This window comes from Halictus rubicundus, chromosome 1 (assembly GCF_050948215.1).
Source record: "Halictus rubicundus isolate RS-2024b chromosome 1, iyHalRubi1_principal, whole genome shotgun sequence".
Lineage (NCBI taxonomy): Eukaryota > Metazoa > Arthropoda > Insecta > Hymenoptera > Halictidae > Halictus > Halictus rubicundus.
In genome coordinates, this window is record NC_135149.1 from 26,012,969 (window position 1) to 26,038,204 (window position 25,236).

Genomic DNA, 25,236 nt, shown 5'->3' on the forward strand with positions numbered 1-25,236 from the left:
CGAGGGACTTTATCCGCGCCCCGCGAATAACTTTTCATCCGGGCTGGCTTAAACCACCCCGCTGGACCACCCCTCCTCCATCGTATTCCTTTGTTCCACATAATGTATATATTAGTATGTACCGGTCCCGGTGGTGTGCGTGTTCACAAGCACAATGTTGCGTCGCGAACGTAGGGAGAGAACGTAAGTGATATTAAAGCTGCCGGTTGACGACGCTCAACCCTCGCCAAATTGGGTAATTCTTATTTCCGGGAGAAAAGGAACGCTTCACGGTCCAGATTAATTTCCCTCTCTTTCTCTCCTCCCACCCCCCCCCCCCCCCTTCCTCTCCACGGAGAAATGTCTCCTGGTAAATCGCGTGGAAATCGCGGACCGAAGAAACTCCATCTTGAGCAACTAATTGTGCACCATCGAAACCTGCATGACTCGAAATGGACGCCATGATGTCCCAATGATCTTTCAGTAGTTTGTATGAAGATGTGAAATCCTTAAATTGTCTTCTTAATTCTGGAAAATACTGTTTTGTGGTTACTTTTAGTCATTTTTTGGTAAAATGAGAATAGAAGCTTCAGAGTTTTTATTCGTGAGGGTAGTTCTTGCCTGGAGGGGTTGGTTTTGAATTACTTCAATATCTGTTGCCCCCAAAAGAAAATATAGAAAATATATGTATGTAAATATAAAAATATACAAAATATATATAAATATAGAAAATAGAAGAACGTTATTAACACTAGGTCTACGGAGCACTGAAAGTGGCCAGTTTGGATTATTTTATAAAAATATGTTCAGCCAGATTTTTAGCAGCTTTTACCATAATATATATTTCAAGGAATAAGACTGTTAAATAAATTTCCTATGAATTCCCGATATATGTCAACAACACGGGTCTTGCTAGTGTCTTGTATCGTCCAGGAGACGTACCCACGCCATTTTATATTTACACTCCTCGTGGCACCTCACTGAGCATACCTCGCGGTAGTGGGGATAATTCCGCGACGTTTAGCATCCAGGCCTTGGCGACATATATAGAGAAATCACTGTATATGCATTTTTACAATCACAATAATTGTGAATTAAAGAATGTAGAACCCGTCATTTTTACGGGTCCCGTAAATCTAGTGTTAAAAAAAGATTGATCTCGAAAAATTCTACTTCAAACACATTTGAACATTATTAGAATGCAAGATCATCATTAAAAAATGGTTTAAAATACTGTTCCTCCAATATCCTTCCTTTTTTAAACAAGCATTACCTTGAAAATCTACAAGAAGAATCTTTTACAAACATACGATCTACATAGAAAATAAACAAAATCATACAAGTAAAAAAAAAATCGGTTTAAAAATTGTATAGGGTCTTCAGAACTAGCTTCGCCTAATTGTTTAAGGGTTGATGCGGGGAGGGTGTGTCTTGAAAACCGACTGCAGTGGCACGATCGATATACACAATGTAATCACGACGTATGCATGCGAGTTAATAAATATTGCAACGCGTGTTTAATGTACAGTTGAACGTCGACATATTACTGATCGTGTCTCGTTGCTGGATCCGTCGTCTTCGTGACGTCGTGTGTGTTTGCATTTAATGGCTCGTTAATTAACTGTGCTAATTCTGTCAAAAACGAAACTGCACGAGCATCCCCTAAATTGCTCATCTCGTTCCACAAGTTTCAGCAACAGTTCGGCGTGTTTCCTTAATTAGTTCGGTGCAGCAATTTCTGCTCGAAGCAGCCACTAGTCGGGAAAAGGTTTAAAAAAAATCAGAAGAGAGTCTGCGCGGGAGATATTTTTAAGGGACGACGGATTTTACAGGGCCAGGGACGACGAATAAGGGCACCGGTTGCCTTCCGAGCACGATGAGCACCGCTACGAAGGATATGACCCGGTCTAAAGTTTTCGGATTATCCGGGGGCGTGCGCGAGGGGGTAAGACGAGAGGGGGGAAGGGTGGGAAGGGAAGGTCGGAGTAACTTTTTCTCGGATAAATTTGCCTCCACGACTGCAATAATTATTACGCCGCTGTTTCTTACGTAATCCAGCTTTATCTGGAGATTTGAGTTGGTCGAGCCGCCCTCCTCTCCCGGGGAGAAAATCCTAGACTCGCCTAACCCCCGCTCAACTCCCCGAAGATCATCCCCCCGGGTGGAAAAAAGGACAAAGAAACGGCGGATCTTAGTGGGATAATTGGGAAAATGGTACTCACCATTCCGTTGTCCATCGTGGGGCCATACGGCGACTGGAATCCCGGCTTCTCTGCAACAGAAAGAAACGAGCGAACATTGAAACACAGAACACCGTCCCCGTTGAAATAAAGTTCCGCTAAACGTTAACATAAATAAAGTTACGACGGTTCTGGCCAACGAGCATCGTAAAGCCGGGAGATCCTTGCTTTTTTTTTTTTTTTTTTTTTTTAGTGCGTTATTTGTCACAGGAAGTTAGGAAAATGTAACGGTTCGCCTGCTGTTCTTGAATCGCGAGATTATATTTTTCAGCGGCGAAATGTGTTAAACAATTTTTCCCCCTCGCCGCTTGTTCCCGAGATTTTGACCTCCCATTGTTTGTAATCGGCGATCAAACGTTTGTTTTTGTTGAGTTTTCGCGTTATTTGTGGGTCGTTGTACACGAATGTTCAGGAAAATCGTATTTCAGCGCGCGGGAAAAGCTACAAGCACGGCTGAAAATAACGAATGGAGAACAATAAAATACTCGTTGGAATTGTCAAAAAGCGGGGAACCGCGGATAGATATATTTTTCGCATTAAAACGGTATTTCTCGCCGCGAAATGCTTCGCAATGAACCAGATAAAAATTCAACCACGGTATTCAACGAGACTCCGAATGCCTGTGTACGAGCACAGTGTAATGTTTACTGTGTAAACAAATAATCACATCTTATTACAAAAATTAATCTTTCGAGCTGAACATTTTTATTTACGTTCCTCGAAACACCCTTTAAGCACAGTAAAATTTCCAACTATTTATGTTCAACAGTTATTAAAAATCAAATCCTTCGAATACCTATTCGTAAGGATGCCCAGGTTCCTATTTATAAACAAATAATCGTATCTCGTTAAAAAATGAATCCTTTGAGCTGAAAATTTTTGCACGCATTCTTCGAAGTAGTATTTAAACACAGTAAAATTTCCGACAATTTATGTTCAACCATACAGTTATTAAAAATCAGAACCTCCGAATACCTATTCGTAAGAATGCCCAGGTTCCTATCTATAAACAGATCATCGTATCTCATTAAAAAATGAATCCTCTGAGCTGAAAATTTTTACACGCGTTCTTCGAAGTAGTATTTAAACACAGTAAAATTTCCAATAATTTATGTTCAGCCATACAGTTATTAAAAATTAGAACCTCTGAATACCTATTCGTAAGAATGCCCAGGTTCCTAACTATAAACAGATAATCGTATCTGATTAAAAAATGAATCCTCTGAGCTGAAAATTTTTGCACGCATTCTTCGAAGTAGTATTTAAACACAGTAAAATTTCGAACAATTTATGTTCAGCCATACAGTTATTAAAAATTAGAACCTCTGAATACCTATTCGTAAGAATGCCCAGGTTCCTAACTATAAACAGATAATCGTATCTGATTAAAAAATGAATCCTCTGAGCTGAAAATTTTTGCACACATTCTTCGAAGTAGTATTTAAACACAGTAAAATTTCCGACAATTTATGTTCAACCATACAGTTATTAAAAATTAGAACCTCTGAATACCTATTCGTAAGAATGCCCAGGTTCCTATCTATAAACAGATAATCGTATCTGTTTAAAAATGGATCCTCTGAGCTGAAAATTTTTGCACGCATTCTTCGAAGTAGTATTTAAACACAGTAAAATTTCCGCGAACGTACACCCTGCCGTTTGTTCGTTAAAAATTCCCAAAGAAGCGCACACCGCGGGAGCGATTGAAAGAGGAGAGTAAATACGGAAGAAGCTGACAATAAAATTCGGGTGTAAATCAGCGATTTCGAGGAAGTAAATAGAACGGGTTCGCGGCAGCGTTAGTCGACGATCGCGGAATATTTGCGCGGAAAAATTGTGGAAGGGTGGAGAGAAGGGTATCGCAAGAAGACGGTTCCGACGTGCACGCACGGCGCGGCGCGGCGCGGCGCGGCTCGCGAGTCGATGCAAAATTAATGTCGGGCATAAATTCGCGGCGAGTCTTTATAAATCAAAACCGCGATCGCGCTAAGAATCCGCGGGCCGCGCGTTTTCCGCGTTGCGGCTGCCACGCACGCGGAATAAACAACGAGATAAACATTACGCGGTTCCCCGTGCTCGGTGCGCTAGGAGGCTTCATCCGTTATTAATGCCCACCCCCGAGTACGTACGTGCACGCGGCGAGACAGGAGAGAACCGAGGGGAAAGAGGGAAGAAGGGAGAGAAGGAGAGAGAAAGAGAGAGTGCGAAAGAGAGCGTAGAAGAGCGAACGAGAGGAAGAGAGGGGAAGAAACTACGTGGGCCCGCGTCTTGCCAGCAATTTATGAGGATCGGCTGGATTTACTGGTTTCGAAAACCGCCGCGGAAGAATTCGGATTAACTTTAATTCGACGATATTTTATCGCCACCGGCCGCTATTGTATCCCAGCCACCCCCCGCGCCACCCCTCGCCGTTCGACAATGAATTTCTTCCCCCGCGGGCAGGCTTCGGTCGGGTTTTCAATGAACGATCGCTTCCTGCTATTTACATTTATTTGTATTCGACGGCCGCGGACCCGTTCCGTTCGACTGCGACGAGTGCGCGAATATTTATGCGAATAAAAAAATTTTATTGCTTGATTTTCGGCCTCCGAGAGATAGTGGTCGGGGGCTTTTTTTTTTTAACTAACTCGCTGATGAAAATCACCACGCCGAATGTATTCTTTGATGCGGACGAGCGTTTTCATCCCCTCCATATCGAGCGGGTTTATTTCGATTTAAATGTCTTGCCTTTGTTAATTTACCTTGGTTGTTTATTATCAATCGGTCGAACAATTGGTAAATGTGCGCTTTTGTGTTGTACTTTTCTCACTCCTATTATCATCCCCTATTATTTTCTAGAGTAAGACCATCTACAGTGACTTCTCTATATATGTCGCCAAGACCTGGATGATTAACGTCGCGGAATTATACCCACTACCGCGGGGAATACCCCGTGAGCGGCCACAAAAGGAGTGTAAACACAACACGGATACAGGACACTGGCAAATCCCTTGTTGCTGACAAATATCAATAAATTCACTGTATTTGGTATTGTGTGCTATGACAACCATATATTTTGTTATTCACATTAACCCTCGCATGACGATGACCGGGTCTGCACGGGTCCACAACATGCGTGTGGATCTCGACTTTTTGTCCCTGACCGTGTAGTCGCTAGTATGGGTCACGCGAGACCCAGTCACCGGCAACTACGGTCCGTCATGTAATTGTTAAGTCTATAAAACTAGTCCGATATACGTCGTGTTTGGACTCATTTTAATCGGAAAAATCTCAACAATCCGCTGGTACTATGTTTGAAAAGGCAAGACCAAAATGACCGAATTTAAAATTTTCTTTATTGAATTTGAAACATTTTCAACATGTCTGAAGTTCGCAATATATAAGTCTCATCATGATATGTCAGAGGTGACGAGCTTGCAGCCATATTACGACAATTGTGTGGTACTTTGTATATGATCAATATCACGGGAAACAGGTAATAAATATATGCAATGTATCTGTAAACAATACCTAACAATTTAAAAAAGTTTCCAAAATCTAAAAATCCGTACATTTTAGATCGCTGCATTAACGAGCTTTAATCTCTGATATCTCGGAAACAAATTGCCAACTCAACTTGGAAATTTACACCGATTAATGTCGCGATATAAGCTATGATTCGACGCGAAAAGAAAGTTCGAAAACCAAGGGACCCGGAAGGGGCCAATATTTCGATGACTCTTCAAGTGCAACATATTTAGCAAATTGAAGGGAACAGCGCTGCGGTTTGACCGAAGAAGCCGAGAAGCAGAAAGGGCCGGGCCATCCTGATAACCGCGAAAGGGCAGCCCAGGAGGAGTATATCACATTACGTAGGACGGATATATCCGTGCGTGGACGATAGGGCGAGTGTCCGACTACGACACGATCGGGCCGAGATAACTATGAATCCTAACAGTTTCGGCTTGCTCGTGACATGTTTGCCGAAGCGTGCAGCACCGAGTCTGCAATATCATGCATCAAAGGACAAGCTAAACCATGGTCCATCGTGTCATCCTCAGGACCGGTGCAAGCCAGCTCGACCGTTATGACGTAGTGTTGAGCACCGGGCAGCTTCGTGTCACGACTAGTTCGTCTTCCACGTTGGCTGCTGCCGGCGTCACCTCTATCGAGTACTGGCAACGATGAAGAATTACCACGGATGTGCCCCCACGAGATTCCGGAGCTGCTGCTGGCCTTGTACGATTGTTTTCCACGATAGAACTCCAAGTGTTCACGGGCTCCTGTGAATTGTAATTTTACGCCCCGCATAGGGGCGCTAACCACGAAGACGTTGGTTAGCGTACTGAAGAATAAATATTGCTCGCAGCGGTCCTCGTCTATGGAACATTTTAATTGCTCCGGTGTAATAATTGGACTGGATTTATACATTTTTCTCGACTTATGAGATCATTCGTAGCCTTTTTAGAAAGTTATGGGTTACTGGTGAATAAACTGCTGAGAGCAGACCTCGTGTTTGAGACATTGTGAAATTGTAATTACTCCAGTGTAATGTGTGCATAGTAAGTGTAGCCTTCGAAGGATTACACAATTCTAGATTTTGTAGGGAACTTTCTGGAATTCTCACAATAATACAATTTTTGAAAATCTATTTGTGCAAGAAATTTGTCTACGAAAATGGAAATTGAGGTTCAATTAAGATTAAATCTATAAAACAGTCAAGTTTGCTTCCCTTTTCGATTTTCTAAAATTAATTGTTTCGAAGGGACACTCATTTGAGGGTAAACACACCGAGTGTTAATTGCTCTAAAATTGGAGGCTCTTAACTGGACGATTGGCCAAATCAGGCGATTTCGACGTGCAGTGGCATTTGTAGGACAGTCTGTTCGGTTTGTTCATCCGTGCTAAATAAATCGATGCTACTTTCGGTTCGTACAAGGTAACAAGACCGCAGAAAGGGTGCGATAATTTCAGGTAATTCTAATTCGATGGTGTCGCGCTAATATACGACGCCGTACCGGGGCTGACCACGAAATCGCGGTCGTGTCTCGCGCGGTGAAAATCGCCGTTCGCAGAGCGCGCCGAGCCGCGCGGTTTTCGAGGTTGTGTCGCGCGCGTTCCGCGAGCTGTAATGCCGAATTGATGCCCGCCCGAAATCCGTGTAGATGGTATCGTGGCGGCCACCGGCCGGCTGTACCGCGTAATTCGACGATGGTGCTCGATTTCCCCTCTTTCTCGACCCATATTCACCGACTCGCCACGTGGAAATACCTTGAAAAACGCCCCGTCGCTATCAAAGAACTTCCAGTTAACTCCCGAACCGTATTGGGTCACTTTAGACCCGAATCAAACATTTTTAGTAGGCTTGGATAGTGTAATTAGTCAGCGGTGCTCGATTTCCCCTCTTTCTCGACCCATATTCACCGACTCGCCACGTGGAAATACCTTGAAAAACGCCCCGTCGCTATCAACGAACTTCCAGTTAACTCCCGAACCGTATTGGGTCACTTTAGACCCGAATCAAACATTTTTAGTAGGCTTGCATAGTGTAAGTAGTCAGGGGTCCTTAATCTCCCGTTTATGTCGACCCATATTCACTAATTCACCACGTGGAAAAATTTTAAAAAACACCCTCTCGCTATCAAAGAACTTCCAGTCAACTCCCGAACAGTATTGGGTCAGTTTAGACCCGTGTCAAAATTTTTAGTAGGCTTGCATAGTGTAATTACTCATCGGTGCTTGTTTTCCCGTTTTTCTCGACCCATATTCACTAATTCACCACGTGGAAAAATTTTAAAAAACACTCCCTCGCTATTAGAGAACTTCCAGTTAACTCTCGAACAGTATTGGGTCACTTTGGACCCGTGTCAACATTTTTAGAAGGCTTGGATAGTGTAATTAGTCAGCGGTGCTCGATTTCCCCTCTTTCTCGACCCATATTCACCGACTCGCCACGTGGAAATACCTTGAAAAACGCCCCGTCGCTATCAAAGAACTTCCCGTTAACACCCGAACCGTATTGGGTCACTTTAGACCCGAATCAAACATTTTTAGTAGGCTTGCATAGTGTAAGTAGTCAGGGGTGCTTAATTTCCCGTTTATCTCGACCCATATTCACTAATTCGTCACGTGGAAGAATTTTAAGTAACACCCCGCGTTATCAAAGAACTTCCAGTCAACTGCCGAACAGTATTGGGTCACTTTAGACCCGAATCAAAGATTGTTAGTAGGCTTGCATAGTGTAAGTAGTCAGGGGTGCTTAATCTCCCGTTTATCTCGACCCATATTCACTAATTCACCACGTGGAAAAATTTTAAAAAACACCCTCTCGCTATCAAAGAACTTCCAGTCAACTCCCGAACAGTATTGGGTCACTTTAGACCCGTGTCAAAATTTTTAGTAGGCTTGCATAGTGTAATTACTCATCGGTGCTTGTTTTCCCGTTTTTCTCGACCCATATTCACTAATTCACCACGTGGAAAAATTTTAAAAAACACTCCCTCGCTATTAGAGAACTTCCAGTTAACTCTCGAACAGTATTGGGTCACTTTGGACCCGTGTCAACATTTTTAGAAGGCTTGTATAGTGTAATTAGTCAGCGGTGCTCGATTTCCCCTCTTTCTCGACCCATATTCACCGACTCGCCACGTGGAAATACCTTGAAAAACGCCCCGTCGCTATCAAAGAACTTCCCGTTAACACCCGAACCGTATTGGGTCACTTTAGACCCGAATCAAACATTTTTAGTAGGCTTGCATAGTGTAAGTAGTCAGGGGTGCTTAATTTCCCGTTTATCTCGACCCATATTCACTAATTCGTCACGTGGAAGAATTTTAAGTAACACCCCGCGTTATCAAAGAACTTCCAGTCAACTGCCGAACAGTATTGGGTCACTTTAGACCCGAATCAAAGATTGTTAGTAGGCTTGCATAGTGTAAGTAGTCAGGGGTGCTTAATCTCCCGTTTATCTCGACCCATATTCACTAATTCACCACGTGGAAAAATTTTAAAAAACACCCTCTCGCTATCAAAGAACTTCCAGTCAACTCCCGAACAGTATTGGGTCACTTTAGACCCGTGTCAAAATTTTTAGTAGGCTTGCATAGTGTAATTACTCATCGGTGCTTGTTTTCCCGTTTTTCTCGACCCATATTCACTAATTCACCACGTGGAAAAATTTTAAAAAACACTCCCTCGCTATTAGAGAACTTCCAGTTAACTCTCGAACAGTATTGGGTCACTTTGGACCCGTGTCAACATTTTTAGAAGGCTTGTATAGTGTAATTAGTCAGCGGTGCTCGATTTCCCCTCTTTCTCGACCCATATTCACCGACTCGCCACGTGGAAATACCTTGAAAAACGCCCCGTCGCTATCAAAGAACTTCCCGTTAACACCCGAACCGTATTGGGTCACTTTAGACCCGAATCAAACATTTTTAGTAGGCTTGTATAGTGTAAGTAGTCAGGGGTGCTTAATTTCCCGTTTATCTCGACCCATATTCACTAATTCGTCACGTGGAAGAATTTTAAGTAACACCCCGCGTTATCAAAGAACTTCCAGTCAACTCCCGAACAGTATTGGGTCACTTTAGACCCGTGTCAAAATTTGTAGTAGGCTTGCATAGTATAATTACTCATCGGTGCTTGATTTCCCGTTTTTCTCGACCGATATGCACTAATTCGCCATATGGAAAAATTTTTTAAAGTCACTCCCTCGGTATCAGAGAACTTCCAGTGAACTTCCGAACAGTATTGGGTCAATTTAGACCCGTACAAAAATTTTCATTAGTTATATTAAGCCACGTACACTAATTCTTTCTGCTGCATCCACTATATTTTTTGGTAGGAAAAAGAAAATTGTGAATATTATCTAGTTCTGTGATTTTTAACCTGCTTCATAACATAGCAAAGTAAATGTAGAAAAATATCAAAAATATTCTGATGCAGGTCACTTCAGAAATAACGCAATTTTATATTTTTTTTTTTGCATCACGCTTATTTTAGAAAAATTTGGACTTTCATGTATGCTGTCCTTCAACGCGGAACGTGCAGAGTACTAAAAGTGACTGGAGCATGCCTTATAAAAATGACAAGATTGAATTTATTTAGATTTTTTGCCATTTTTATCGTAATACGTGCTTGGATATTCCTTTGTCATCCTCTATGTCTTCAGGTTTCGAAATTCTTGCTGAGCAGTGTCTAAACAATTTTTCGACTCTGAGGCGCAACTAAAAATTGCTACATTGCTATTCAAAATATACATTATTCGATTTGTTCACATTTACTAAATTACTAAACAGTTAAGTATTGTACGAATAAATTGTATCAGTTTCATACGCATAGAATTACAGAGCACTAAAAGTGACTATTTTACATTACTTTGTAAAGAATTACTTTATACACTTTATACAAGAATTACTTTATACTTTAAATTTTACATTTCTTTATTTTACATGTCGTTATAATATATACCGAAAGAAAGAAACATCTTGAATAATTCCTCATGGACGCACCTTTGCAATCTCAACAACCGTAAACTAAAAATATTAGAACACGTCTCGCAAACCTAGTGTTAAAATAGTTCCGACTGGAAAGGATTGAGAATAACTTAAAAACAACATGTCGAATAAAAACACTCTAAATCCTATAAAATCTGCATGGACACATCGCTTCGCGAAATCCGTGCCATTCACAATTAATCGTCCCAAAGTGCCACTCAGGCAAATACAAAAAATCCAAAGATCTCCTTCCGAAGATCACTTCGATCCATAGTTCAGAACCACCCCCTCGCCCTCCGTTCGATACCTGAACCGCTAGGATCAAGTATTTCCACACCCGCCCCTCTTCGATCCGAAAGATAGAGAGTTTCATCATCGGTATGTGGGTGAAGCAGCGTGGCAGCGGACGCGTCGGTTTAATAAAAAAAAAAAAAAAAGAAAAAACGAAAAAACGAAAAAAAAAGAGAGCATCACCGGGCATCGTTATTATTCTCAATGAATTTTCGAAAGCGCCGGGATTCGCGAAATCAATCGCCGGAAAGGGGATTCCGCGAATCGATTAAACCGCGCCGACACCGTTCCGCGGATTCGCCGCGGCGACGCGGAAAAAAAGGAACGCGGGGGTGGGGGACGATGCACGGCGAGGGGTGGAGGGGGTGAAGGAGGGGTGGCGCGGGTGGGGGGTTGGAGAGGGGGGGAAAATATCGTGGAATATTACGCGCAGCGAGAACGCCAGACACTTTCAGCGTTGACGATCTCGTAAAAAAGCGCGTGGAACGCGAACCGTTGAAAAACAAGAGGCCGGGCATAAAAAACAAAATGGACGGAGGGACAAGGACGGAAAACTGCCACGACCTATCTGCATTTCGCGGTCCCGGAGCGCGCAAAAAAAAAAATTTCGCGACCGAAAGAGTTCCCCGTGTGCTCTCGTCGTTCGCCACCCCCGCGCCCGCCCGCCGAGTGGCTGACTTATCGTATCAACCCCCCATCCCCCAACCCTTTCCCCCGCGAGATCCTCCATTAACCCTTTCTGACCGGAATTTTTCCCCTAAAAGGGAACAGGAATTCCGGCTGCGGATCCGTTTCATGTTCGACCCTTCGCGGCCCGAGAATGTTCAGCCCTTAACTGGTCGGTTTACGATGCAATTTATCTTTTTGGATAGCCTTTTAACGGCTTCTTTGAAACTGAAGGTCCAGGCTAATTTGATTTGTTCGGGGGATGCTCTCGCGAGGGTGGTGCACTTCTGTATAATGCAGCCTAACCGTGTTGTTGTTTCATACTTTGTCTGTTCGCCATTTTTTAATATTAATTATCCCCCCGGTATTGAGTTGATAGAATGGTGGAAGATTAAAGGAGTTTTTGCGCGAAATAAAAATTATCTTTCAATAATAATCTTCCATCTTTCTGGTTACAAGTGTGGTTTTATAACAAGTTTTTTGCATGTGCAGCAGAGTCATTCATGAAAATCTAGATGGAATTATAAAATTGTGCCGGATTTTCTACAACACTGCACTTTGACTATTTTTCATTTACTGAAAGCATTGATGCAGAACTATTTACCTTCAGTCCCCCCAAAATTTGCCAATAAATGCATGTAAGTTTGCATAAATGACACTGTCTGATTAAGAAGAATAGAAAATAGGGGGAGAAGTGACAATAAAGATTCTATAATATTTTATGGAATAGTGAAAATACTAATTGACGCATTGCAATCAAATACTAAAATAAGCTGTATTATATTGAGAATATAAGAACCATAAAAGATTCTAATTTCTGAGAATAGGAAACGTTAAGATGGAAAGTGCATTAAGAGAACGTAAAATGTTACTGTAATATTGTCCAAGGGACAAGGTCCCGGGTAAGAAAGGCAAAGTCTGCGAGAGACACGAGAAATGCATGGTTGCAGTACGCGAAGCTGAAAGTCTGCATGTTGAAAATTCGGGTGTTAAAATACAGGATCACACGCTCGGTCGAACGTCCTTAATGCAGGCCCGGGATTGGATGACCGCTCGCCTGTAGTTTGACCCAGGATTCCTGTGTGTCCAGTCCGTCCCCGGAGGATTTCTCTCCCTTTTTCGAAAAATGATCGCACGCCTGATCCGCGTGGGTACCTTGCAGGAGTTCGTGAAATTTAGACCGACCGATCCGTCTCGCTCCCATATGCGCGCAGAATTTGCCGAATTTCGATCGAGTTACAAAGATTCGGGACAAAAAAAATTCCGGCGCTGCTACGCTCCGCTCCGATAACGCCGGTGCAACCATAACCGACCGTACTGCGAGACAGTGAATCGCAAATTGTCACCTTACAGTGCCACCTCAACTTTATGAACGTTATTTCCACCCCTAAAAATCATATAAAATAAATTTGACCCTCACAGAGGGTGAGGTAGTGGGGATAATTCCGCGACGTTTATCGTCCAGGCCTTGCCGACATATATAGAGGAACCACTGCAATAAGAAAACATAATTGACGATTGCGAATTTGCAGTTTCACCTGTCCATAAGCCGCTACAGAGGAGCATTGGCGAGATTCTCGGCGGATTCTCATTTTCCGAAGAGGCGGGGGATAAAACAAAACGAAACAAAGCCGCGCGGTAATCTGCGTGTAGTTGTAAAAGGAACGTAACGCCACTGGATCCGGGACCGTAAAAAACACAATTAATCCGCGACAAGCTAATAATTCGTCGGGCTATCTGACCGGGGATCGAGTTCCTAACGCGACGCATCACCACCTGCCGAGAGAACGATTAAATCAAGCCTCGAACGTAAACGAACGGGGCGAAAGACGAAAAATCCGGAGAACGAGCCGCGACAAAGGCGAGCCAGCGTCGCCCTGTAAAACGTTGAAAGAAATAATGGAACACCTGCCTGGAAAGGCTTAATTCGATTATCTCCCCCGAAGTATTATTTTTTACGTCGTGCAACAATAAATCTTAATAGTCGACCATCCGCGCGTTGCCCGCAGAACGGCCGAGAACGTCGGACATCTTCGAGCTCGCGAAACAGGTATACACGGAGAGAAATTATTTTTGCAGGAGAAAAATGATTTTTGCGGAGCGAGAACTGTGTCTACGAAAATGGCCATTTTACCATTCCCAAGTGTCCCAACCGTCGAAATTCCAAAAACAGTCCCAATTGTTACCAGTCGAAGCGTAAATAACTATACGCAAATTAATATTAGGGGTATAAGTAATCAATTATTTCCAAAAAATTTGTTTTGCCTTTAGTTCTGTACCGATAGTTGAACAGTTCTTCAGGATAGACAGTTTTCGGTAAAGCAGCCTGTGTTGAAAATCTTCTAAAAAGTATAATTTTCTTTTACAACCCTGTAATAAAATGGCGGCGTCCGTACCTTCCGAGGATCATATTCGTCATGGCAAACATTTTCATTTTCATGCGGGATTTCATGTAACAACAAAGAAAATTTACGATGTTTATGGAGACGTATCGGAGGTCAACAAGTGTCAACGTTGGTTGACAGGCAAACTGTCCTTGATAATGATGGAGATTATACAATAAATTAAGAAATAGAAACTTGAATTTACTACAAAGTTTGTTTTAGATTTCAAAATAATATGTGTTCAGAATGATTTGTTAACGAAATTTTTACTCCCGACGGTTTTCCGATTGGAACGACACCAAACTCGATACCATTTCGATCGCATTCGCGCGTTTGATAGTAGAACCTCGATTATCCGAACGAATGAGACTTGTTTTACGAAAACAGTGTTTGTCGAAAGAGGTGGCGCGGAGAGAAGCAAACAGAGAAAGGTCCACGTTCAGCTGCGAATTCGTCCCGAAAAATGGTAAGAAGAAGGATGTGTTCCGTTGTCCCGTAGGGCCCGCGAACAATTAAACGGGTACAAAACGTGTCTGCTCGGAGATATCGGTTTTCCTGCCGACAACTTTTTTTCTGGACGGTGCTCCGATATTTTTGCGGGACACCCGATACGTGGACCGCCGGCGTGCAAGGCCCACGCACCCCAACGAGCCATTTTCTATGGGAGAATTCGCGTGTGTACCGTCGTGCCGGTGCACGGTGCCACGCGACCCAAAAGGGTGTACCGTGCGCGCAGGTAAGGACGAGAGAGCCAGACGGAGGAACGGGGAACGAGGAACGAGGACAACGAAACTCACTGGCCGACAGAGAATAGCGAAAGGAAGGGGGACGGGGCGGGTTTGCCACCCCTGGGGCCCTCGACCCCAACGGTAGAGGGGAGACGCACACCTATACACCGAGGGAGGAAGAATAGAGGGCCAGGAGAAAGACGAAAAAAATGTGGAAAAGAACTCAGGTAGCCAATGGTGCTCAACCGTGCCCTCACATGCACCGACTCGCTCCACGGTCGATACTTCTCGAATCGATTCCGCCAATTCGATACGTTTCTGCAAAATTTCGATGTCCTAACGCTCTCTATGGGTTTACGGAACACTACAACTGACTATTTTACATTACTTTCTAAAAACAAGAATATGTCTGTCCAAATTTTTAGCCATTTTTAGCCATTTTTGAGATAATATATACCCAAAGAAATAAATTTGTTAATTAATTCCTCATCGATGCATCTTTGTAATTTCAGTGAGCACAAATTAAAAATATTGGAACCTTCCATTTTGACGAGTCCCGTAAGCCTATTGTTTACAATTCGTTGGTTATCCAAAATTTGGATATCTTGATTATTCGTTTCGAGTTCGGGTTGCAGAGGGTGCAGAGTTTGATTTTATTTATTGTGTATTTTGCTCGATGTATTTGTTACTTTTTTGTTGAGGATGGAGTAAAATGGAATATCCAAAGTTTGTCCATACTGTGCAGGTATATATAAAAAGCAACGAAATTAACTTCACTAATTCTGGATCAACCTGTATGTAGATTGAAGGTTTAGACACCTGGACAGCTAATGAAGAAGGTATACTTTGTGGTTACGACACTGTTGCTTCAGCTACTGTGTATTTGGGTTGTTGAAGATAGTAGCGGAGTTTATGTTGAACCAGAACACAGCAATCGTCATTTAGCTACTTAATTGCTGGAGGTTAATTTGGATTAACAATTGCCCCATTAGAAGTAACAGGAAGAAAAATTAGTTTAGAATTAATACCTTCGTAAAGGGGACCCAAGTAATCCCAAAATCTCGAGATAACAATATTGCTCCGATCACCACTTGTGAATCAACCTATAAATATTGAGCAAGCTCGTGGAAGACACTATAGTATACAAATAAGATTCTGCGAGACAGGTACCAAGTCGATATTCCTTCCCCAATAATAATTTATATTTCAATGATGCAATTACAATTCACAAAAATGAAACAACCTGTACACGTACCAACCTAAACCTTTATTCTCTTATTTATCGAAAAATGGTACACGGAAGATGAAAAGTCAATCATCCTGACTCACACAACTGATAATAATTTCAATCCTAACCATGTCACCTTGTTCCACAAAAATGAAGCGACCTGTACATGTAAAACAATCATGCTTCATTCTCTTATACATCGAAAAATAGTATACATAAAAGACTGTAAGCAGATACAAAATCATTTATCCTTCCTTACACTAACGACAATAACTTGTTCCCCAAAGACGCCATTTTAATTCACAAAAATTAACCACCCTGTACACGTATCAATATAAGCCTTCATTCTCTTATTTATCGAAAAATGGTATACGAAAGATGAAAAGTCAATTATCCTTGCTCGCACCACTGATGATAATTTCTAACGATGCCATCTTGTTCCACAAAAATGAAACGACCTGTACAAGTAGAAAAATTATGCTTCATTCTCTTATTTATCGAAAAATGGTGTACATAGAAGACTCTGCAAGTAGATACAAAATCATTTATCCTTCCTCACACTAACAATCCTTACACTGACAATAACTTGTGCCCCAAAGACGCCATTTTAATTCGCAAGAATGAGACAGCCTGTACACGTGAAAAATATTTCCTCCTCTCGTTTCTCATAAAATGGTGTTGTGAAGATTGCCAAGACTGATGACAAAATCAAGAGATTTGAATAAAAAGGATGGGGTTCCGAAACTCTTGGGTCACCCGTTATACAGGAGTATCGGGCCATCTCCAGGGCCTCGAAAGCTTGCCCTCGCCAGGACACAGTGGAACCAACGGACTGAGAATAATCGGAAGAGCGTGTACAGTACACTTCCAGATATAATATCCCACCTTGTCGGACACTGGCATGGTTCGCCGGGGCCCGAAACCGCAGGGCATTATACGTGTATCGGGCCCGTGAGTCCCACGGGCCACGACCGCGATCGTCGTCGGAGAGGAACGAAGTCGCCACGCGACTTCTTTACTTCTTCCCCGGGGCCGACTTATCTCTGGTCTTGAGGTTTCCTTAGTGTCCTCTGTGTTCAGTTTTTACTGGGACGTCTTCGTCGACAAGCGTGCGCGCGGGCCCCGTGCATGTAAAACCTCCGCCGGCCCGTGTAGAACCCGACCAGAACGGTATTCCCGTGTGTAGAAACCGTCCCGATAGTCTTTATTGGACGGGTCCCGTCTATATGTAGCGGACCCTTTCCTTGCGAGTAGTCTTTTTAAAAGGTTATTTCTGCGCGCTGGAATCCTTCGGCCATACGTTATGCTGACCGCAAGGACATTTGTCGTAGCAAACACATCCGATCAGTGTAGTCGCCAACAAAAGGATACTGTGCCCGTGGAACTCTTCCGCGCGGCACACATGGAAACTATTCTCAGTGTTCCAAACCGGCAGACGGAAATAAGACTGATCGAGCCATTTATGATTGCTTCGGGAAGCTCCAGACTGCGCTAGAAGAGGCTTTGTGCTCTGACTATTCTATCTTTGGCTGCTAGATAGTCTTTGTTGGGGGACTTCTGCCGCTCGGGGAGTTCTACATTCTCTGGAATCTCTACTTCTTCAGCAATTCAGAGGACTCTACTGGTCCAATCGGTGTTGGAAACTTTTTGGCTAGGTTGGACACTTAGATTGAGGATTTGCTAGCTGAAAAGGGACTCGGGTCATCTGCTATTTCTAGATTCCTTTAGACAGAAATTTAGAGGGTTTGAAGCAATGGACTTTGTTTATAGTTGATGCCCCAGTCAACACTAATTTTTCTAGGAAGATTGAGTACCCAAACTGAGGACTTCTGCACCTCAACTTCTTCAGGAATTCAGAGGACGCTACTAGTCCAATCGGTGTCGGGAATTTTTTGGCTAGGCTGGATTAGGGATTAGGGATTTGTTAGCTCCAAAGGGACCCGGGTCCTCTGCTATTTCTAGATTCATTTAGACAGACATTTAGGGGATTCGAAGCAATGGACTTTGTTTCTAGTCGATGCCCCAGTCAACACTAATTTTTCTAGGAAGATTGAGTACCCAAACTGAGGACTTCTGCACCTCAACTTCTTCAGGAATTCAGAGGACTCTACTGGTCCAATCGGTGTTGGAAACTTTTTGGCTAGGTTGGATACTTAGATTGAGGATTTGCTAGCTCCAAAGGGAGTCGGGTCATCTGCTATTTCTAGATTCATTTAGACAGACATTTAGGGGATTCGAAGCAATGGACTTTGTTTCTAGTCGATGCCCCAGTCAACACTGATTTTTCTAGGAAGATTGAGTACCCAAACTGAGGACTTCTGTACCTCAACTTCTTCAGAAATTCAGAGGACTCTACTGGTCCAATCAGTGTTGGAAACTTTTTGGCTAGGTTGGACACTTAGATTGAGGATTTGTTAGCTCCAAAGGGACTCGGGTCATCTGCTATTTCTAGATTCATTTAGACAGAAATTTAGGGGATTCGAAGCAATGGACTTTGTTTATAGTCGATGCCCCAGTCAACACTAATTTTTCTAGGAAGATTGAGTACCCAAACTGAGGACTTCTGTACCTCAACTTCTTCAGAAATTCAGAGGACTCTACTGGTCCAATCAGTGTTGGAAACTTTTTGGCTAGGTTGGACACTTAGATTGAGGATTTGTTAGCTCCAAAGGGACTCGGGTCATCTGCTATTTCTAGATTCATTTAGACAGAAATTTAGGGGATTCGAAGCAATGGACTTTGTTTAGAGTTGATGCCCCAGTCAACACTAATTTTCCTAGGAAGATTGAGTACCCAAACTGAGGACTTCTGAGGACTTTTCTATCTCAAAAAGTCTCTAAAACGTCTGATGAAAGGTTCACAGGACTGGACACCACGTCCTCGCGTTCATCGCTCGAACCGGTCCAACCGAATTTCCTCAGCGAAACTGGCCGCCAAGTTGAGACTTCTTGAACTCGGAGAAGCGACAGATCGAACAGGAGCTTCCTCTTCTCGTGCTAACTCTGACAAAACGATCTTCCGAACAGTCGATAGAAGAGTGTCTTTGTTGCAACAGAACTTGGTTGGCAAGGACTCTTTGTTAGGAGGATATTTATAGCCGAGAGAGACTGTCGGTCGGCCTGAGACCTGAGCCTCGCAGAAATTCAGGGAATCCGAGGTGGAACGTGTCCCTGGGACCCGGTCGGTCACAAATTTTCTACGGACGCGGTGCAGCTGAAGCCGGGATGATACCCAGATCGAGCGGCCGCGGGGACAGCGCCAGGACACGTTCGCGCGGAGGCTGGTGCAAAAGAGAGGAGCAAACATCCCGGAACCGTTACTTTCTGGAACGGAAAGGTAGCAAGAGAGGCGCATAAAAATTCCCCGGTGAAAAGAACACCGGTCCGGCCCGGGACTCGTGTGTGCCAACAAACCAGTCAAATCGACCTAGCCCACGTAGAGAGGAGAGCTGAAAAATTCAGCGAGAGCAGCGCCGCCGGCTTGTGCGTTGCCCGGACGAGGAGAACGAGACGGAGAGAGAGAGAGAGAGAGAGAGAGAGAGAGAGAGAGAGAGAGAGAGAGAGCTGGATGAAAGAGCGTGGACGAGGAAGACGAAGAGGCAAAAAGACCGAAGAGAGAAGGGAGGAAAGGGAGAGGATCGTCCGTTGCGGCGTTTGGGAGTAAACGGTACGGCGAAGGTGTATTTTGTGGAGGAGAAGGCTGACTGCCACGCGACCATGGGGCCCGATGGTGGGGACGTCGTGGTGCCAAGGGGCCCCGCGGGACCGAGAGGGCTACGGCTCGGCAAAAGGGACCGGAGTCGACGTTGAAGGGACGCGGAAAGGGGAGAGGGGGGCACGGCAACAGCAGCGGCAGCTGTCGCTGTCAGTGCCCCCCTTCGTGTTACCCTAGAAGGGGCCCATCGGAGAACAGTGGCGCAGACTGCGGTGGATCCAGTGGCTCTCAACGTGGCTCGCGGATTAACCCTGATATCGCACTCTCCGTCTCCTCAGACTTGTTAACGGAAAATTAGGGAACTCACTCCTTGCGCTACAATTTATTTTACGATCACAACGACTGGAACTTCTTCGATGGCTACAATCTACCAGGGAAAATAGAAAATATGTATAAACACGTGTTCCGTGATGGCTAAATATTGACTACTAGAAACCTCAAAAATTCGATACAGTCAAAGCGAGTTATTTAATGAAATAAAAATTGAAAAATGTTAAATGTACGATATCGAGTAGTCCTCCAACTTTCTTGCATTTTGCAGGGCCTAATCAAATTTGGATCAATGATTATATTAACGTGAAAACCTGGATAAATAATCCCGTCATATGGGTGACATGGCAGTCAAAATGTTAAAGGGAATTAAATTAGAATTTAAATTCTAAAAATAAAATATGTAATCACTCTTTCATTCCACAACCTCTTCCGACCTTTCTGGCAACGACATCATACCGTCACTATAAAATTTCTGCGGTCTCTCATTAAAATACTCTTCAATGGCGAATAATAGAAACATATCCACGGCACGAACTTATGGGACGACCTAATACATATTTAAAAAATTCTGTTCGAATTCTGTCCCCGTCTTCATCACGGTTCCGACTCGATATTACAGTACAAGGGGTTAAAATGGTTTTGAGCATATACTAGAGTCAATTAGCGAGTTGCACCTCCTCTCTAATTTGCATTTTGGAAGTGGTACGTCCCTGTGCATGTAGGCACAGGATTCTAGATAGAATGACAGAATTAACACAGAAAAAGAGTTCAGATCTTGTACGATTTTATGACAACGCACGCTTAGGTGATGGAATTAGGCCAACCATTTCGCACGGGAGCTTCTCCTTATGGATTTAATAATTAAAAAGCCAGGTCGCTTGGCCGTGGTTCGGTGTTAAGACTCTATCGATTCCGCGAGGGCTAACGAGACGAATTCTTGCCACGGAGACCCGGAGGACCAATCGAAAAGCGGACGAATGCTCGACTGATTGCAGAGAACGATCCGGAATGTTCTTGAAATGGATTATCTGTCCCGGGTATCTTCCCTCGCTCGTCTCCTTTGGACGCTGTCCAACTCGCTCGAAGAGGAGATACCGGGGATAGACTCTCGAAATTTAGGTGTATCGACCGGGGCCACTGCTAACTTCGCTGCGGGTCTTATGGGTTCGACTTGCTGGTTTTTACTGGTTCTCCACCGGGAATAGTAAATAAAGATAAATCCTCAGCTTGGCGACAGATAATCCAGGATTCATTGGCGCACGAAGATTTCCGAAAAATATTGGAAATATTTTCCTCGAGGAGATTAAGTGACGCTAATGTGACGACATTCTCGGCCTCGAAGGATTCAAGAGAGTTCCGACAATCATCACTATAATCTCTGGCGAAGTCATTCACGCGGATGACGAGGGGGTTTTGTGCGTTTATGACAAAAATGTGTTGGGCAAATACGGTACTGTAATGACATTGGAGGAATTGAATGTATTGTTTTCGATTTACTGGTACTGTTGAGAGAGAAAATGCATCTTCGCCTAACTTCCGTTTCTCATAATTGGCTTGGACGATTCTGATTTTGTATAAAAATCCGCTGTCATGATCGTCGGTGTGAGATTTTGCTTGACCCTGGAGCAGATTAACAATCCAGCAGATTAATTATCCTATGATTAATTATCCTTAATTATCGCATAGAATATTGCTGCTTTTTCCATAAAAATTGTGTTTCACAATTACAAATAGTAAACACCGGAGTAATGCTAGAATGAGAAAGAAAACACGACCATCAGGAATATCATTTTAAAAAGTATAACAAATGTTGCAGAATTCAGGAAAATTGAAATTAATTTAGTTATTTAACATCGCATTTTTGCGTTCAGTCTCTTTCATATTTTCGATGGCCTTCACAGAAGAACAGATTGAAATGAATGAATCAAGTGTATGTAATTTTTTATATCAACATTTTCATTATATACGACAAGTTCTATGCGCTTACTTTCGTCGTCGATGAACAGACTGCGGATGTTCGTGCAATTTCCAATTTTCGTAGACAAATTTACGAAATAAAAACCTATTTTTCAAGGGAACAGCCTCTGCAGCTCCGAAACAAAGAAAAATCGTCCCAAATTCCATTGAATTTTATATTACAGCATTTTTTGAAAATTTTCGTAACCAATAAATGCATAAAAATCCGACGAAAACACTTTCCACCTTGAAAATACGAATACAATGGCAGACAGTGGACGGTGAGCTGGATCGAGTAATTTGAGCCAGGTAAATCAGAACGGTGAAGAGCATAGCGGAATGAACAGTGAGTTTCGTTAATTAGCGGATGGGAACGCAGACGCAGAAGAAATCGTAGTGTCGCAATCGGGGCCCGAAGAAATTCGTGCGGATCGGGCCCGGGTAAAAGCGAGCAGGTCCGCGGAGACGATGATTCTGGGGACCGGTGAAAACGGGCGAGAGCGCCGCGTAAAATCGCTACGGGAAGAAACGGTCGCGCAAAGGTGTGCACGGGTACGTGGACAGGTACGAGAGCACGGGTACGAACGAGTACGGGTACGGGTACGGGTGCACGCGCGCGCGCACGCTCGCTAGCTCGTGCCGTGTCGGTGGCACGTGGCGTACACGTGCTCCGGTTTCCCGCCTTCCGTCTCCTCGCCACTCTTTCTCTCGGTCTCTCTTCCTCTCGCTGTCTGCCTCTGTCGGGTCGCTTTTGCACGGAGTTAACGCGCGTTTTCATTCACAGGTTCACGCGAACCACCTCGCCGAAGCAAGAGGACCACCTTGGCAGAGCCAAGATACCGAGAGGAGAAGCGAATCTTGCTGATCGCCTCGGGGATGCGTTCAACAGGTGAGAGCCAGCCGCCATTTTCACCTCCACGTTCCAGCCGCACGCGTTCTCACGCCGGCCAGCTCCTCGTTTCCACGAAAATTGGAACGGGCTCGCTCAGAACCTTTTCTTCAACGTTTCCGATCGTTTTCTCGATCAGTCATGTTGACCCCTTCGACCCCTTCGGCACGCGTATGTGCCAGAGAATTTTTGCGAGAGTTTTCACGCGCCACATATGTGCCGGTATTTTGCATCTGAATTGGTGAACAAAATATTTTACCAGGATATACTATTAGTAAAATCAATCGACGCAACACGTAATAAGCAAAGCGAGCAATTCGTTTGGAGTTTTTACATGGAAAATGATAGAAATTACTATATGCTGTGCAACGAGACGAGTCAGTGGAGCACCAGCCTGCGTCCTTTGTTAACACTAGGTTGACGGGACCCGTCAAAATGACGGATTCTAATATTTTTAATTCACGAATATTGAGACTGCAAACGTGGATCCGTGAGGAATTATTTAGCAAATTGATTTCTCTAGGTATATATTATTTAAGAAATGGTTACAGATTTTGATAGATATATTCATGTTATTTTTATAAGGAAATGTTTTACCAAAGAAGAAACCGAACATGTATGCCATCACATCATTTGCCACTATCATACTAACTGGAACAATAAAGGTGTTCTACCAAAGAAGAAACCGAACATGTTATAAGGAAATGTAAAATAGCCATTCTTAGTGCTCCGGAAACCTAGTGTTAACTATCTGACTCGCGAACTGTGTAGGCTCTTAGAAAATGGAAGAATCGCGTTACATTCGTCGCAAATTATTAAAGTTGCTGAAAGAAGAAATACATTTTAATTTAACCCCTGTTTCTCTCGATAGACGTGGATTATTTGTATTTTCTGCAAGGATCCACAGACTCGAGTGCATCGTGGATCAGCATTCTGAAAACCCAGACAAGCTCCCTTTCAATCTGTGCCGGGACCGCAAGAAGGCAACGCCCCTACGGCAATTTTCCCAAAAACTCGAGTAAAAATCCATTCGCCGGATCCTGGGCAAAGTATAGAGGAGCTTCGGTGGAGGATCGAGAGTCTAGAAGCCGGAGGATCTATGTCAGAGCGAAATTACAGGGCAGAAGTTCGACGATCGGCGGTGACCCGGGGGATCTCGGGGTCCAATTAGAATCAAGATTCCTCGGGGATTCCTTTTGCTCGGTTTGCGGGCCATTGAACGTCGGAAGGTGACGCTGACCGAGGACAGTGGCACCTGCCAAAAAATCAGAGCCCCCTTTTCGGCTGGCGCCAGGAGAGCCGAATGCACATTTGTTCGGGAGACCCGGTGTATGCGCGCTCGCCTGTGTCTCTCATACACACAGGCTTATTGGTTGTGTTACGCGTGTGTACACGCGGGCCCAGACAGTTCACGAAATCTGGCCAGATGTCTATTACGAACGTGGTGCAGGTCGGCACAAACACACCAGACCCACCAGCAGCGGCGCGCGCGCTCTCTTGCACTTTGCGTGCACTTTGCGCCCCGCAACCGTGAATGCACACGCCTGCACATGCCCGCACACGCTCGCCGTACGTGCATGCGCACCGAAACAGCTTTCCGGCGGATTCGCCGGTGCTTGTTGCTCTCGTACAGGTGGCGATCACTCTTCCTGGCCGGTTCTTATCGGGCCGCGATCGACCTTTTCGTCTCTGTGAACCGGCACCGACCACCGCAGCCTCGAGACGGGTTTCTTTCGATCCTTTTTGGAAAGGGAGATTTATTTTCGGAGACCACGAGAAATTGTACTCGCTGGTGGCTACACACGCCACCGATCGTTGCAGGTGGTTCCTGCGTTTAGGCCGCGACGGCGCACGGCCGCTTACAGACTAATTAATGGAGCCTAATTTTTAAAGGATTTTTAGGACTGTTTCAGAACGTTTTCGTGTGTTTCGGAATGTTTTTGTGTCCTCTGGAGCACATAATGAGTGACGCTGTTGTCGCTTCGAATTTTTCTATGAAAATGTAGGGACGTATCTAGAGGTGATGCTATTGTTTTGATTGCGTTTCATTTTATTGTTCTAGGAAAATTTTTTAATTTCTTAACGCACAGTTTTTTTTTTAAACCGGCCAAAAAAAATCAATTTTTGATATACTGCGCTTTTGTTCCACGGAAAAAGGCTATATTTTATTCTTGAATAAGTAAGTGTTATAGCTTACAATCCCGTGTAAATGATAAATATCGATGAAACGATTTTTTTTTCTTTGCTTCCACATTGTTATTTTCAATTCTCGATTATATTCGAGTGTGAAAAATTACAGCAGCATAAAATACAACGCCGCTCGAATTATCTCGAGTGTGCACAATTTGGCCTGTTTAGCGCGCTCGAATGAACTCGAGCGTACAAGTTAAGGGGTTAAATTTAGGCACAAT

General features: G+C 43.8%; 1 protein-coding gene across 2 annotated transcripts in view; it reads right to left on the reverse strand.

Moving 5' to 3' along the window:
• The window catches only part of Da (transcription factor daughterless), a 275,108-nt gene that overhangs the window by 234,691 nt on the left and 15,181 nt on the right, over window positions 1-25,236 (reverse strand). For both annotated transcript variants that reach the window (XM_076796347.1, XM_076796332.1), the window contains exon 3: window positions 2,202-2,251. In XM_076796347.1, the coding sequence (XP_076652462.1) occupies window positions 2,202-2,251 (50 nt within the window). The remainder of the gene's footprint in view (window positions 1-2,201; window positions 2,252-25,236) is intronic.